The 15430-nt window shown below is 37.6% G+C and overlaps 1 protein-coding gene across 2 annotated transcripts in view; it reads right to left on the bottom strand.

Moving 5' to 3' along the window:
- The window catches only part of LOC116161139 (glucose dehydrogenase [FAD, quinone]-like), a 397381-nt gene that overhangs the window by 2395 nt on the left and 379556 nt on the right, over window positions 1-15430 (bottom strand). Inside the window, exon 1 of one of the 2 annotated variants that reach the window (XM_031474376.1) lies at window positions 16-712. The exons of the other annotated variant lie outside the window; for it this stretch is intronic. Coding sequence (XP_031330236.1) covers window positions 16-79 — 64 coding nt within the window. The 5' untranslated portion in view covers window positions 80-712. Of the gene's footprint in view, window positions 1-15; window positions 713-15430 lie in introns of those variants that run through there. 2 annotated transcript variants of the gene reach the window in all.

The raw sequence follows: 15430 nt of genomic DNA, 5'->3' as shown, positions 1-15430 counted from the left end.
TCTTTGTGGACTCACCGTCCGATCGCACTTCGCCTTCGATCGCAAGCAGAATACAAAGTGCCACCGTGATGTAATTCATCTTGCACAATTTTTCTTCACCTTTTGCAGAAGAAACATATTATTCTATGCACTCAAAGCCTGTACTCCGGGATTGTTATTCGAAAGTTCCCTCTCTCTGTTTTCAGTTGCTGGCCGTTTAGAGTTGATTGAACTTCTTAATTGTTGCAAATTAAGAAACCCGAACCGGTCTGTAAAAACTGGGCAATCACGTACAACGTATAGATGGTCATTGCTCGTCACTAACGCCAAGGTCAGGCACTTCATTAGCATTTTTCTTCGAAGAACGTCCATAAATTAGCCGTTGCTTCACTGACATTCTGAAGAAGCCCCCGCGAGTATTTTTGGAGTAGCATTGTGTGCAAAGTATCACTAGTGCATCAGCGTGACGGAGAAGTAGCCTTCTGTATTTAAATGAATCTTTGTAGAAGCGCCCTTTGAATTTTCCCATAAAGGCTATAAGCTTTTGAGAATGGCGTGATATTTTTTTTTTGGTAAAGGACAATAGTATCGGGAGGTCTGGCGGGAGGGCGGGGGAAGTATGGAAGAAGAGTCGACAGGCCCGTAGCCAGGGGGTGCAGCCCCACCTAGAACGAGCCTTACCCCTACTGGAAATTACAGTTGATGATTCCTTTACAAAAATGACAGGCGAAGTCTTTATCAAAAACTACTTAAGCCCCACCTAGAAAAATACCGGCGAGCCCTGCTACTTCATCCTGCGAAAGTTATTATGACGGTCTAAGGATCTTCCAAAGAAATTCGATTCTAAGATATAAAGCTCTGCTGTGGTTGTCGTTCCCCCTTCCCCCTTGTTGTTCATGATCTCGTCCTGCTCCTTTCTATACTCTTCCCATTTCTTCACCCCTTTCAGAGGTTTCACATCCCACCTACCCGCTTTGCTCCTGCCCTATACTTCCTCTTTACCATTTTGTGGCCCCGTCCTACTGTTCTGGCCCATACTCCTAATGCGTTCGTGACGTTTATTTTCTGTGATTCAGAGTTTCCCCTCTCCATTCCATGTGTTAGTTTGGTTTCCTGTAGGCTGCCCACATCTATTCCCTGTTTTTTTTTAATTTGTCGTCAATTAGCTCCTTTTCTTTGGGTCGTTTGCCCCTTGTACGTTCCACGAGGCTATCCTCATGCTGTTACCTCCTTCTGCCTCCTTGCTGCTATCCTGGTTACTTCCGCTCTTTCCGAATACTACGCTCAGACTATATTCGTTAGGGACATCGGCTCCTCTAGTTTCCTCGTATTCCCCCAGCACCCCTGTTCCCTGGCTGTTGTATGTATTTGCCGCTGCCATTCGTATCCTCCCCAGAATCTCTGCTTTCTGTGATCCCTGAGAAGGTATGCTTCGACCTTCTCCTCATTATTGGTATATTGATCATACCGGGATCCTAATTCCACTACGAGCCTCCTAAGTTGGTGCCCAATCGCTCCAAACAGGCAGTCCCCCTCCTTATTTATCCCGACGCACCTCTTCGATCATCCTAATTGGCTTCTGTAATCTACGCATAAGGGGTTGGCATGGCAGCATTCAGTCTGACTGGTCGTCTCCCGGGCTCAAGGGTCGTGTAAACAAATATCGCGACTGCTTAAACAGCGATCCTCGCCAATTAATTAAGTAACTCACCGGGGGGCGTTAGCTCCGAGCTGGAACTAAGCTCTCCTGAATCTCCGAACACTCCGGTTGGCGATTGGGGTTGAAAGCGTCGTTGGAGATGGCTTCCTGAAGGGTTAAGATGGAGCTCATACATATTTGGGAAAGGATTACGCCGCGCGCACGTGTATTATTTAGGATACACATCCCGTCTTGGCCCTCTGACTAGGACCCTCGGCCAATAGATCACACTGTTATAGCCCTTTGAATTTTTGGTCGAAATTGGTTTCTAGTCTACAACTTTTGATTGAGAGGTCTAATCGAAAAAGTACGACTCGTTTTGGATTCTACGCACCAAAATTAGTACGAAAAAGTGTTTTCCCGAGAAATTTTGGTGCAGTCGTTTTTGGTAAAAAAGGAAGTGTATACACTGCCTTTTTTTTGAGGCCTGAAAAAAAATTGTCTCAGATCGACCGGGAAAAAAGTTTTTCTGATAGAATTTGACCTGTAGAATCCATAATTTCAAACAGTTCCAAGATTGGACTACTAGATCAAAAGTTATAGCCCTTTGAATTTTTGGTCGAAATTGGTTTCTAGGTCTATAACTTTTGATTGAGAGGTCTAATCGAAAAAGTACGACTCGTTTTGGATTCTACGCACCAAAATTAGTACGAAAAAGTGTTTTCCCGAGAAATTTTGGTGCAGTCGTTTTGGTAAAAAAGGAAGTGTATACACTGCCTTTTTTTTGAGGCCTGAAAAAAAATTGTCTCAGATCGACCGGGAAAAAAGTTTTTCTGATAGAATTTGACCTGTAGAATCCATAATTTCAAACAGTTCCAAGATTGGACTACTAGATCAAAAGTTATAGCCTTTTGAATTTTTGGTCGAAATTGGTTTCTAGGCTATAACTTTTGATTGAGAGGTCTAATCGAAAAAGTACGACTCGTTTTGGATTCTACGCACCAAAATTAGTACGAAAAAGTGTTTTCCCGAGAAATTTTGGTGCAGTCGTTTTGGTAAAAAAGGAAGTGTATACACTGCCTTTTTTTTGAGGCTTGAAAAAAAATTGTCTCAGATCGACCGGGAAAAAAGTTTTTCTGATAGAATTTGACCTGTAGAATCCATAATTTCAAACAGTTCCAAGATTGGACTACTAGATCAAAAGTTATAGCCTTTTGAATTTTTGGTCGAAATTGGTTTCTAGGCTATAACTTTTGATTGAGAGGTCTAATCGAAAAAGTACGACTCGTTTTGGATTCTACGCACCAAAATTAGTACGAAAAAGTGTTTTCCCGAGAAATTTTGGTGCAGTCGTTTTGGTAAAAAAGGAAGTGTATACACTGCCTTTTTTTTGAGGCCTGAAAAAAAATTGTCTCAGATCGACCGGGAAAAAAGTTTTTCTGATAGAATTTGGCCTGTAGAATCCATAATTTCAAACAGTTCCAAGATTGGACTACTAGATCAAAAGTTATAGCCTTTGAATTTTTGGTCGAAATTGGTTTCTAGTCTATAACTTTTGATTGAGAGGTCTAATCGAAAAAGTACGACTCGTTTTGGATTCTACGCACCAAAATTAGTACGAAAAAGTGTTTTCCCGAGAAATTTTGGTGCAGTCGATTTTGGTAAAAAAGGAAGTGTATACACTGCCTTTTTTTTGAGTCCTGAAAAAAAATTGTCTCAGATCGACCGGGAAAAAAGTTTTTCTGATAGAATTTGACCTGTAGAATCCATAATTTCAAACAGTTCCAAGATTGGAGCAGTAGATCAAAAGTTATAGCCCTTTGAATTTTTGGTCGAAATTGGTTTCTAGTCTATAACTTTTGATTGAGAGGTCTAATCGAAAAAGTACGACTCGTTTTGGATTCTACGCACCAAAATTAGTACGAAAAAGTGTTTTCCCGAGAAATTTTGGTGCAGTCGTTTTTGGTAAAAAAAGTGTATACACTGCCTTTTTTTTGAGGCCTGAAAAAAAATTGTCTCAGATCGACCGGGAAAAAAGTTTTTCTGATAGAATTTGTCCTGTAGAATCCATAATTTCAAACAGTTCCAAGATTGGAGCACTAGATCAAAAGTTATAGCCCTTTGAATTTTTGGTCGAAATTGGTTTCTAGTCTACAACTTTTGATTGAGAGGTCTAATCGAAAAAGTACGACTCGTTTTGGATTCTACGCACCAAAATTAGTACGAAAAAGTGTTTTCCCGAGAAATTTTGGTGCAGTCGATTTTTGGTAAAAAAGGAAGTGTATACACTGCCTTTTTTTGAGTCCTGAAAAAAAATTGTCTTAGATCGACCAGGAAAAAAGTTTTTCTGATAGAATTTGGCCTGTAGAATCCATAATTTCAAAAAGTTTCAAGATTGGACTACTAGATCAAAAGTTATAGCCCTTTGAATTTTTTGTCGAAATTGGTTTCTAGTCTATAACTTTTGATTGAGAGGTCTAGGGGCCGAGTACTTTAATTTCCGAGTCAAGTAATGTCATTTTACTGACGAGTTTTGTATTAAATTTTACCTGAAATCGTATTTTAATATAAAATTTCAATTTTCATATAGAACTTTTGATTACTGTCAATCTGTCATTGATGACAGGAGTCATTATAGACGTTTAGCAATGTCATAGATGCGGCCGGTAAAGTGACAGGTGCGGCCAGTAAAGTGACATGCGTCAGGAAACGTAGCCTGATCTGCCTTTGTCATGGAAACTAAAAGACAGAAAGTAGGCATGAAATAGTTATTTACATAATAAGTCATGAAAGTGGTCGTTTACATGACGCGGAGGCTTATTGAAAAGTACGAGGACGCGCAGCGTCCGAGTATCTCTTTAATGCCTCCAAGTCACGTGGACTCGCTTTCATGACGTATTATGTATAAAATTTTACCTAAAAACGCAACATGTAGATATATTTTCCAAATTAAATTATTCATATGTGTGAAATTTTGATACCTAATCACGCATGCTAAAATCACTTTATTTAATTGTTTCCATAGAGATTTCAAAATATTTAAAACAATCAGTGTCATTTTTAATGCAGTTTATGCTTTGTACTTTTCAACTATACAGTCTTTATAACTAGGTACAAAAGCAGGTATCAGTGAAGAAGGGTACCTACGCGAGACGTGTTATAATGTAGCCGAAGCTGCGGCCGCCGTAGTGCAATATTCGCTCCCCATAAAGTCAAGATAGAGGTACAAAAAGGCGTACAAACCTTTTAATGACTGGCGCAAAACTAAAGGAATAATTACTTCCACACATATTCCATTCATTGTTAGTAATTAAAAAACCATTATCCTTTGTGTAGGTATATTAATATTTAAAAATATCCACATACTCTCATTATAATTATCCAACCGTTGATTGAATAACTTATTCAATGAACGATCTACCTAATTGTTATTTTGCATGTACTAGGACTGTAATGGGAGTCAGGCAAAAATATTACAGTACTAGTCAGGTAAAGATCAACTTTCTAATGTCAAAATAGCCCTGAAATTTAGATGTTCTTGAAGGTTTCAGGTAAATGAACGTTTCAGGACGATTTTGGGTAAACTCTTTTACGTGCTTTTTGGGTGCTTGGTCGTGAATTTTTTCGCTTATCGTCAATTGTAGTGAAACGACGTTTGCAGTCGCTCCGTTTGATGACGCAATTGAGCCCTTCGACGTTTTTCGATAAGTTTCAATAAAGTAAGCTTAAGTGAAGTTCTAAAGTTTCTAAGAAAGTGTACATTTAGAGTAAACATGTAGTACAGAAAAGGTGTAAATTTGCAAAAAACTTTTAAATTTAATGACAGCAATACATTCAAACCAAGTGAAAGAATGCAGTGGATCAGTACAACAACGGAGAAGTTCTCTGCATTTGGTAGTTCCAAAAACTAATTTTCATTCTGAAGAACAAAATTACGTCAATCAGAATTTTCAAACTGTTTAAGGGTAAATTTTTGATTCTTTACGGAATGGACGAAAAGGCCTAAAAACTAGGCCGAAAACGCTAGTGTCTTCTTTTAATCTGTTACTCTATTTTCTGACAATATTGTGCTGACGTTATTAGGACTTAGGAGGTCTGTTTTCCCCCGGAAACGCATTAGTTTAACACTACACACACGCAAGCAAGGAAAAGCGACAACGATTTCCTTTTTTGTCAATTTCTATGCTTTAGGTTGCAACGAAATCACTTTGATAGCTGTGTAAGTATACATACGTAACTTTATGCCGTCGGTGCTTATTTTAAATGTTACATACCTAGAGAACTGCAACAGAGTTTAATAGCTTCGGTAAAATGAGAAAACTTCACGTACCGATATTAAAAAAGAAATGATTAAACTTCACTTTTAAAATAAATATGGTTTTCGCGATTTGACGAAAGGGAATTTAATATTAACGTTTCTTTTTGACAGGCTAAGTTCGTTACGAGGGGTTTATAAAATTCTACGTAGGCACTATCTTTTGATGTTTAAAGTTTTGTTTAAAAAATGCAACAATTTGAGACGACTGCACCGCAGGCGACGGAATTACATTTACATATTTGAAAATCTATAATGCCCTGTCCCTCGTTTTATATCAATCTACAACCTCTCCCTCCTTTGATGTGGCACAAAGAAAATTTTGACCAATTTACATATTTATACCTACCCTTCTGCTTCATAATTTCATAAAACGACGTCCGTACAAATGTACTACAAATTTCCAATTTTTTGACGAACTTAAAATTCTTTTCCCGCTCCAACTGAATTTTAACAATAACGCGAAAGATGAAAAATGCAGATTTAAAAGTTTCACAATGACCCGATTAGAGATGCAGATTAGGATCGCATCTCGTTATAAAGAACAGCCCTTGCGACATCTTGCCCGAAGCTCAACTCGGCTTATACTCTCAACAACTTCATTTCGTCATCACCTGACACCCTCTAATTATATATTTTGTACTACAGACATTCTCTACCGCCCCTACCTTTGTTCTTCGGCCTCCGGGCGGAATATAAATATGTAACACTATTTCAATTTTGTATTCAGATTATTATTTAGATACGGCCAGTACGCGAGGGTATAGAAATTTATTTTTCAATTTTCGTAGGATTAATATAAATACGTGATGGGGATTTTCTTTCTTTGCGCACCTTATTAAGGAAATGGCGATAAATTATCGTTGCTCCGCCGAGAGGAAACATATTTCAGTTAGCGAAAGATTATAGTACTAAATTTATTGTTTCAAGGGCAGAGGGGCAGCAGTACAAAATTAACACTTTCAATCTCACAATACACTTCGTGACAACAAAAAACATTAAGATTATCCAATGGTTATATGTATTTCGTTTAACATAATTCCATACACGACGCCTCATTTAGATATGGCCTAATTTCCAAACATATCCTTAATGGAGATGATTAGAATGTACAAACACGCGTTTGCCATTGAGCGTGCCCCATTCAACTTTATCTTTTACTCCGTTGCCTTAATATGGTATTAAAAGGCAACTTAAATTTAAAATTCGCCTTGTAAATTTTGTAAATATTCACGCCCATAAAGTTAACAATGTAAAAAAAGTAACGTGGACACAGGCGATTGAAACACTGCTTCGGATAATAGGCCAGTCATATTTTACACTAGAAATCGCTAAAATGGCAAACTTTGGTCAACTTTCGACCCAAATATCGAGAAAAATTCTCATTTAACGGGAAAAGTCATGGCAAAAGGTGGTTGTGGCAAATATAATTAGCTAACGATAGATATCCCTCACGGAGTCGTTACGATGCCATACCGTACTTCAATCAGGTTTTCGTAAGGGATATAGTTGTGCTACTGCAGTGTACAACGTACTCGATGATATCATTACGGAAACTGATTGTGGGAACATATCAGTATTGGTACTCCTTGACTACTCAAAAGCGTTTGACTTGCATAGTCATGAGGTGCTTAAGGCTATACTGAGGTTTGTGGGACTGGGCGATGGAGCTGTGACCCTTATACAAAACTATCTCGTTGGCAGATGCCAGAGAGTGATTTTAAATCACGTGCATTCTGATCTTGTGCCTGTTACAAGGGGTGTTCCTCAGGGATCTATCCTTGGACCCTTGTTATACACTCTCTACACCTTTAACTTGTTGTCTGGTTTAAACCATTGTAAGTACCATCTCTATGCTGATGATGTACAGCTATATCATTCGTTTCCTTTTAGTGAATTGAATTCCTCTGTGGCAAAGATCAACGAAGATCTTGCAAGGGTAGCCAAGGCATCGGACAATCACTCTTTGAAAATAAATGCAACTAAATCTTGCTTCATCGTGTTTTGTAGCGATAAACTTAAAAAGCACATTCAAGGCAAAATAATCTTGCAAATTGGTAACCAACCTGTCCCAATAGCCGATTGTGTAAAAAATTTCGGCATTTCTATTGATTGTAAATTAAGGTTTACTAAGCACATTGACAACCTTATTGCTTCGGCTTATTATCAGTTAAGATGCTTGTATTCTAGTCGTCACATTGTTAGCATCAAGCAGAAGGCTGTTCTTTGTGATGCACTGGTTCTATCACGGTTCAATTATTGTGACGTGGTATATGGACCGTGCTTATTACTCAAAGACTGTGATAGAATCCAGCGTGTCCAGAATTCATGCTTGCGCTTCATATTTGGAATTAGGAAGTTCGAACGGATTTCACATACCTTAATTACCAATGCTAGGCTGGCTCAATATGATGGAAAGAAGGCTAGTTCACTCTTCTTTATTTTTTCATAAAATATTAAACAGTAAAATTCCCCCGTATCTCTACCGCAAAATTACCTTTCGTACAGACGTGCACCACTTAAATTTGAGGCACAGGGGACTTCTATCTGTTCCTATGTTTAAATTATCATTATTCAAACGATCTTTCTTATTCAACATCTGTAAATTTTGCAACAACCCCAAAAATACAAAATTACTGTATCTGCCTGGTGCAGTCTTCAAAAGAAACATTAAACATCGAATCATTAGAGAGCGAATGTTAATGCGAACGTCATTGAAACCACTACGATGTTTCCGTTGCATCTCCAAACGATAAGCTGCCTGTCAATAATTGTTTACTTTACAAATAACTTTAACTAATGCAGAATAACTTTATTTATTTGTATTTACACAAGGGGTTTCAAGAACAGGTGACCATATCAACGGGTTTACCTGACCTTGTGCCCATTGGTTATGGTGTAGGAACCATTATTTAACCAATAAAAACCATTATTATTATGGTCGGTGTTTCTTGTGAGAACTCAGGTCTAGCCTGGTTAACTAATCGCACGGATTAAAATCAAGTAACGATTAGTGTCTGTGTCTGTGTCTGGTGAAGTTATGTAGGGTTCTAAAGAAAAATAAAAAATAAAAATAAAATAAATATTCACACACTCACATTGGAAATCTAGGGATAGTATGTAATTCATACTTACCAACATAGCTATTAATGGCCCCAATAGTCAACGCTATCAGGAAAGAAGAAAACAAAACAAAAATATCATTATAATAATTCCTGTAATTTTATTAAATGGAGTTTATTGTGTAAGTGTTTCTTTGGCTTTGCGTTTGGGTTGAATACGAGTGGGTTGTGATAACGTGTGTTTCTGTGAAGAAGGAGTTTTGTGTTTTTTAATTGTATTTATGGTGTTTCTTTGTTCCTGAGGTCGTATTTGTGAGGTTGTTTGGGTTTTTGGTGGAGATATTGCAGTATTTTGTGAGCCTGTGGTGCTGTTAAGGTTTTTGCGTTTCGGTTGTATACGAGTGGGTTGTTTCTGAGAAGAAGGAGTATTGTGTTTTTTAACTGTGCTAGGGCGTGTAACTTTATTGGGTGGACCTGTCTTTGTAGTGCATGTTGCGTTACTTGTATTTATGGTGTTTCTTTGTTCTTGAGGTTGTATTTGTGTTGTTGCTTGGGTTTTTGGTGGGGGTATTACAGTATGTTGTGAGCGTGTAGTTCTGTTAAGGTTTTCGCGTTTCGGTTGAATACGAGTGGGTTGTGATAACGTGGTGTGTTTATGTGAAGAAGGAGTTTTGTGTTTTTTAACTGTGCTAGGACGTGTAACTTTATTGGGTGGACCTGTCTTTGTAGTGCATGTTGCGTTACTTGTATTTATGGTATTTCTTTGTTCTTGAAGCTGTATTTGTGTGGTTGCTTGGGTTTTTGGTGGAGATATTGCAGTATTTTGTGAGCCTGTGGCGCTGTTAAGGTTTTTGCGCTTCGGTTGTATACGAGTGGGTTGTTTCTGAGAAGAAGGACTATTGCGTTTTTTAACTGTGCCAGGACGTGTAACTTTATTGGGTGGACCTGTCTTTGTAGTGCAAGTTGCGTTACTTGTATTTATGGTGTTTCTTTGTTCTTGAGGTTGTATTTGTGTGGTTGCTTGGGTTTTTGGTGGAGATATTACAGTATGTTGTGAGCATGTAGTTCTGTTAAGGTTTTCGCGTTTCGGTTGAATCCGAGTTGGTTGTGATAATGTGGTGTGTTTATGTGAAGAAGGAGTTTTGTGTTTTTTAATTGTGCTAGGACGTGTAACTTTATTGGGTGGACCTGTCTTTGTAGTGCAAGTTGTGTTACTTGTATTTGTGGTGTTTTTTTGTTCTTGAGGTTGTATTTGTGTGGTTGCTTGGGTTTTTGGTGGAGATATTGCAGTATTTTGTGAGCTAGTAGTGCTGTCACGGTTTTTGCGTTTGGGTTGTATACGAGTGGGTTGTTTCTGAGAAGAAGGAGTATTGCGTTTTTTAACTGTGCTAGGACGTGTAACTTTATTGGGTGGACCTGTCTTTGTAGTGCAAGTTGCGTTACTTGTATTTATGGTGTTTCTTTGTTCTTGAGGTTGTATTTGTGTTGTTGCTTGGGTTTTTGGTGGAGATATTACAGTATGTTGTGAGCGTGTAGTTCTGTTGAGGTTTTCGCGTTTCGGTTGAATACGAGTGGGTTGTGATAACGTGGTGTGTTTATGTGAAGAAGGAGTTTTGTGTTTTTTAACTGTGCTAGGACGTGTAACTTTATTGGGTGGACCTGTCTTTGTAGTGCAAGTTGTGTTACTTGTATTTGTGGTGTTTCTTTGTTCTTGAGGTTGTATTTGTGTGGTTGCTTGGGTTTTTGGTGGAGATATTGCAGTATTTTGTGAGCTAGTAGTGCTGTCAAGGTTTTTGCGTTTGGGTTGTATACGAGTGGGTTGTTTCTGAGAAGAAGGAGTATTGCGTTTTTTAACTGTGCTAGGACGTGTAACTTTATTGGGTGGACCTGTCTTTGTAGTGCATGTTGCGTTACTTGTATTTATGGTGTTTCTTTGTTCTAGAGGTTGTGTTTGTGTTGTTGCTCGCATTATTGGTGGAGACATTACGGTATTTTGTGAGCCTCTAGTGCTGTTAAGGTTGCTGCGTTTGCGTTGAGTACTAGTGGGTTGTGATAACGAGGTGTGTTTCTGAGAGGAAAGAGTATTGTGTTTTTTAGCTGTGCTAGGCCGTGTAACTTTATTGGGTGAGGGCGTCTTTGTAGTGCATGTTGCGTTACTTGTATTTATTGCGTTTGTTTGTTCAGGAAGTTGTGTTTGTGTGGTTGGTTGAGTTAAGGGTGGAAATATTACAGTATGTTGTGTGTCATGTTGTGAGTCTAAAGTGCTGTTTAGGCTTTTGCGTTTGGGTTGAATACTAATGGGTCGTGATAATGTGGTTTGCTTCAGAGGGGAATCTCTGAATGTAGTATATGTTGTATCATTTGTTGTACTTGTTTGTTCGGTAAGTTGTATTTGTGTGTTTGTTTGGGTTAGAGGTGGAGATATTACAGTATGTTGTGTACCGTGTTGTGAGGGAGTGCTGTTGTTTACATGTATACGTTGTGGATCATTTCTGTATGTAGTATCTTGTGTTATGTTTAGAAATTTACGAACAATATGGCATGTGTTGATAATGACTGCTTTTTGTAAATGTTTGTATGTGTTTTTGTCCAAACCTAATAGTTGTAAATTGTGGTGTATTGTCTTTGGTATAACTCCGGTAGCACTAAGAATAATGGGAACTATAACAGTAGATTTCATTCTCCATTGCGTCTTAAGCTCGATAGCTATATCGGTGTATTTGCGGTGTTTTTCTGCATGTGTTTTAGTTAAGTTGTTAGTGTTGGGTATGGCAATGTCTATAATACAAATGGATTTTTGTGTTTTATCTATAAGTGTAATATCTGGTCTATTATTGTGGATAGTTTTGTCTGTGAGTAGTGTCCTGTCCCAATATAATTTGTGTGTGTTGTTTTCAAGTATGATCTGTGGCGTGTATTTGTAGTATGGTGTCTTATCTGTTATGAGATTGTGTTTAAGTGCTAATTTTTGATGTATGATTTTAGCTACCTGATCGTGTCGATGTTTGTATTCAGTTTGTGCAAGTCGTGTGCATGCCGATATTATATGTTGGATTGTTTCTGATGTTTGTGAACAGAGTCGGCAAGAATCGTTTGTCACTGTTTTGTCTTTATGTATGTGTTTTTTATAGTTGCGTGTATTAATGACCTGGTCTTGTATTGCTAACATGAAACCCTCAGTCTCCGGGAAGATATCACATTCAGACAACCAAGTGTGCGTTGCTATAGAATCAACACAATCCTGACTAACCTCTTGCGGAAATCGTCCATGTAACGGCTTTTGGTTCCATGTCTGTATGTTATTTGTGATGTATGTGTTTGGATGGAGGTGGGAGTATATTAGTTTCGTGTAGGTTAAGTGGTGTGTAAGATTTGTCTGCATATGTTACTGTTTTGTGTAGGACTGAAGTATCTGTTTTGTTATAAAAGTATTGTCGCAAATTGTGTATTTGTGTTTGGTGCAATATTTTTATATCTGTAAGTCCTCTACCTCCTTCCGAACGAGGAAGGTAAAGTCGTATAGTAGAGGAGTGAGGGTGATGTATATGGTGTTTTGTTAATAGTGTACGTGTGTTTCTCTGTATTTGTTCTAAATCTGTATTTGTCCAACGTATAATCCCAAAAGAGTATGTAAGCACTGGTTATTATTATTATTATTATTATTATTATTATTATTATTATTATTATTATGGTCGGTGTTTCTTGTGAGAACTCAGGTCTAACATTATTATTATTATTATTATTAAAAGCTTTTGGAAGAAAATGGCAAATACCTTTTTCTACAACTGTCAAAAAAACATGTCATTTTCTGACGAATTTCGAAACACGTGCTAGATTTTCAAACGGTTAATTAATAGGTAAGGTTGCTCTTGACAACGTGCGCAAAAACGTCAACAATGAAAAAAAGTATTTGGCACACATGACAAAGTTGATCTTAAACAGCAAATTTAATTAACAATCGGTTCAATTGTAGAAAAAATATTGTATATAACGCTAGCGCGAAGTTATTTCGCGCATTGACTGAGATTTTGACTCGGTTTCGCATTGTCAAAATACCTTCAGTCTCAATGCGCGAAATTGAACTGCGCTCTTGTTATATAAATAACTATTTTGGGAATAAAATCGATATTCATTGAATGACGTATAACTTTGTAAGGAGCAGATCAATTTGGGTGAAATGTTGTACCAATGGTCCCTTTAATCGTCATGAAAGCTGAGAAGATTTTGAAAACGTTTTTGCTAACAATTATATTTATTAAATAAGGTAGAAGCAACACAATTTTGATTGATAGAAGACCGTGGAAATGTTGGGTCACGTCTAATATTATTTAATTTGACAGTTCGCGTTAAGAAGTTGTCAATAAGTTGATTGTGTAATTAAATACAGTCATAGATCGGGGCGGCCCGCTCCAAGCTGGCGCTGAACTGGACCTCCAAACACCCGATCGGCGATTGAGGTTGAATGCGTCGTTGGAGATAACATCCTGAAGGGTTAAGGTGGAGCTCATACCTATTTGGGAACGGGTTACGCCGCGTGCTCGTGTATTATTTAACATGCACAACCTGCTTCTGCCCTCTGACTAGGACCCTCGGGCGTATTGGCAGACAGTACCATTATACAACGCGTCGATGCGCTCAGTCGTGGTACGCTTTAGCGAACCATTCAAGCATGATTACTTTAGACATTACGTACCTCGTTGTAGTGCAATAGCTTCAATACATTAACGGTCAATGCGAGGGATGCGAAAACTTACAAATAGGAATTTAACTATTTTTTTTTCAAACTGAATATATGATTTGTGAAAATTTCAATTAAAACGTTAACTGATGTCTGTAATTGTTTAAGTATATTAGACTTATAAATTGTTGAACATTGCGACTATTAATTATTATTAGTTATAGTCAAACGAGAAAGTGGTCATGATTGTTTTTGTTTACATTTTTATTTTATCTAACGGGAATTTCGTTTGCTTTTATCTGTTATCAATTGTAAATGCTTAATTTAATTGACAGGTGGATATGATTTATCGCATTTTCTGTGTAGTTAAAAGAGATGAATTTTTATTTTCCTAGAAATTAAGTTTGGATTATTCTCTTAATGTCTGATAAGAATTTGTTTAGTAAAATTATTCGACCTCTATTATATTGGTCTATTAACGTAAGTTGAGGAGATATTTTCTTTTGTCAACTGTGTATGATTGGTTGTTATAATTACGATTTTCGGAAGAAGGGTTTTCGCATTAAATAGGAAGTCGACAAGGAAAGTGGAGCCTATTTGCCACGCTCAGAGAAGATTTAAATCAGCTTTTTGCCAAGTTCAGCGCCTAGTTACGTTACGTAGAAAAATTTATTTCGTTTTTTGCCAATTCCATCGTGGATTAGTTTTTGTAAAGTTTGTAAATCCGGAAGCCTAATTCGCGGCTAATTATTTGTCTACGTTGTGAAGTTTGAAGTTTTGGGCATCTAGTGAGGTGCTTCAAGGAGAGGTGTTTGTTCGGCATACCCTTAAGTTGTCAACGTGACTCAGTTGGAAGTTATTCGTTATAGTGTAATTGTTTAATCGAGCCTTTAATTGAAAATTATTTTTGTGTTTTGTGTAAGGATGTCGTTTATTTGGATTACATTTCCCGGACACGTAATATAAGTAATTAAGTTTTAATTTTAGTCTTTTTGTAACAATTGTTTGTGTTTTTGTATCATTTTCCTTGTGTGTGTTACGATTAAATCGCACTTTTGTAATTTTCACATTAATTTTTGTCTGTGTCATTCTAACGACTTCATTTCTAATTTACCTGTGTTTGGACTGGATACTTGCCCAAGGTCCATTTTAATTATTCTAAATTTTGCAGTTCAGTTTGGAGTTTAAAGTATTTGGTCTGACCCACTATCTCTTAGATGTTAACAGGTTAACTGAGAGCAGAGTCGAATCTCTTCTCTGTGCTGGGGAGAGGTCTTAGGCCGTGTTAAATAACAAAAGTAAAGAGCTAGCTAGGGTTTTCTTTAGATGTTTTGTGTACTTTGTGTGTTTGTGTCTTTATGGCCTACGCACCAGTGAACACATAGCAACACGTATCAATTTTCAAAACGATCGGACGTTTCTACACAAAGTTATCCTGCACACGGGCAGACAGACGACAGACAGACCGACAGACAGCCGGACGGGCAGACAGACGGACGGACAGACAGACAGTAATACAAAATTACAAACGATCTCGAGGATCGTTAATAAAGTAAACTGAATTCTCAATTATTGCCAACAATAAACTTGATAAGAAATAAAAATTTGAGATTGAAAGATTCCTCAATCTTACAATTTCATGAAATGCGTTATCATTTAACAGAAAGTAAACAAACACAACCTTGAATGCATGCTCGTTTGAAATGGGAGCTACAGCCCCAATATCCTCCCCCCCCCCTTATGGGTATGCCCCTGCG

Source organism: Photinus pyralis, unplaced genomic scaffold, assembly GCF_008802855.1.
Source record: "Photinus pyralis isolate 1611_PpyrPB1 unplaced genomic scaffold, Ppyr1.3 Ppyr1.4_LG10, whole genome shotgun sequence".
In the NCBI taxonomy this organism is placed as follows: Eukaryota; Metazoa; Arthropoda; class Insecta; order Coleoptera; family Lampyridae; genus Photinus; species Photinus pyralis.
Note: the sequence above shows the minus strand (reverse complement) of the source record. Positions and strands in the feature narration are given on the sequence as shown.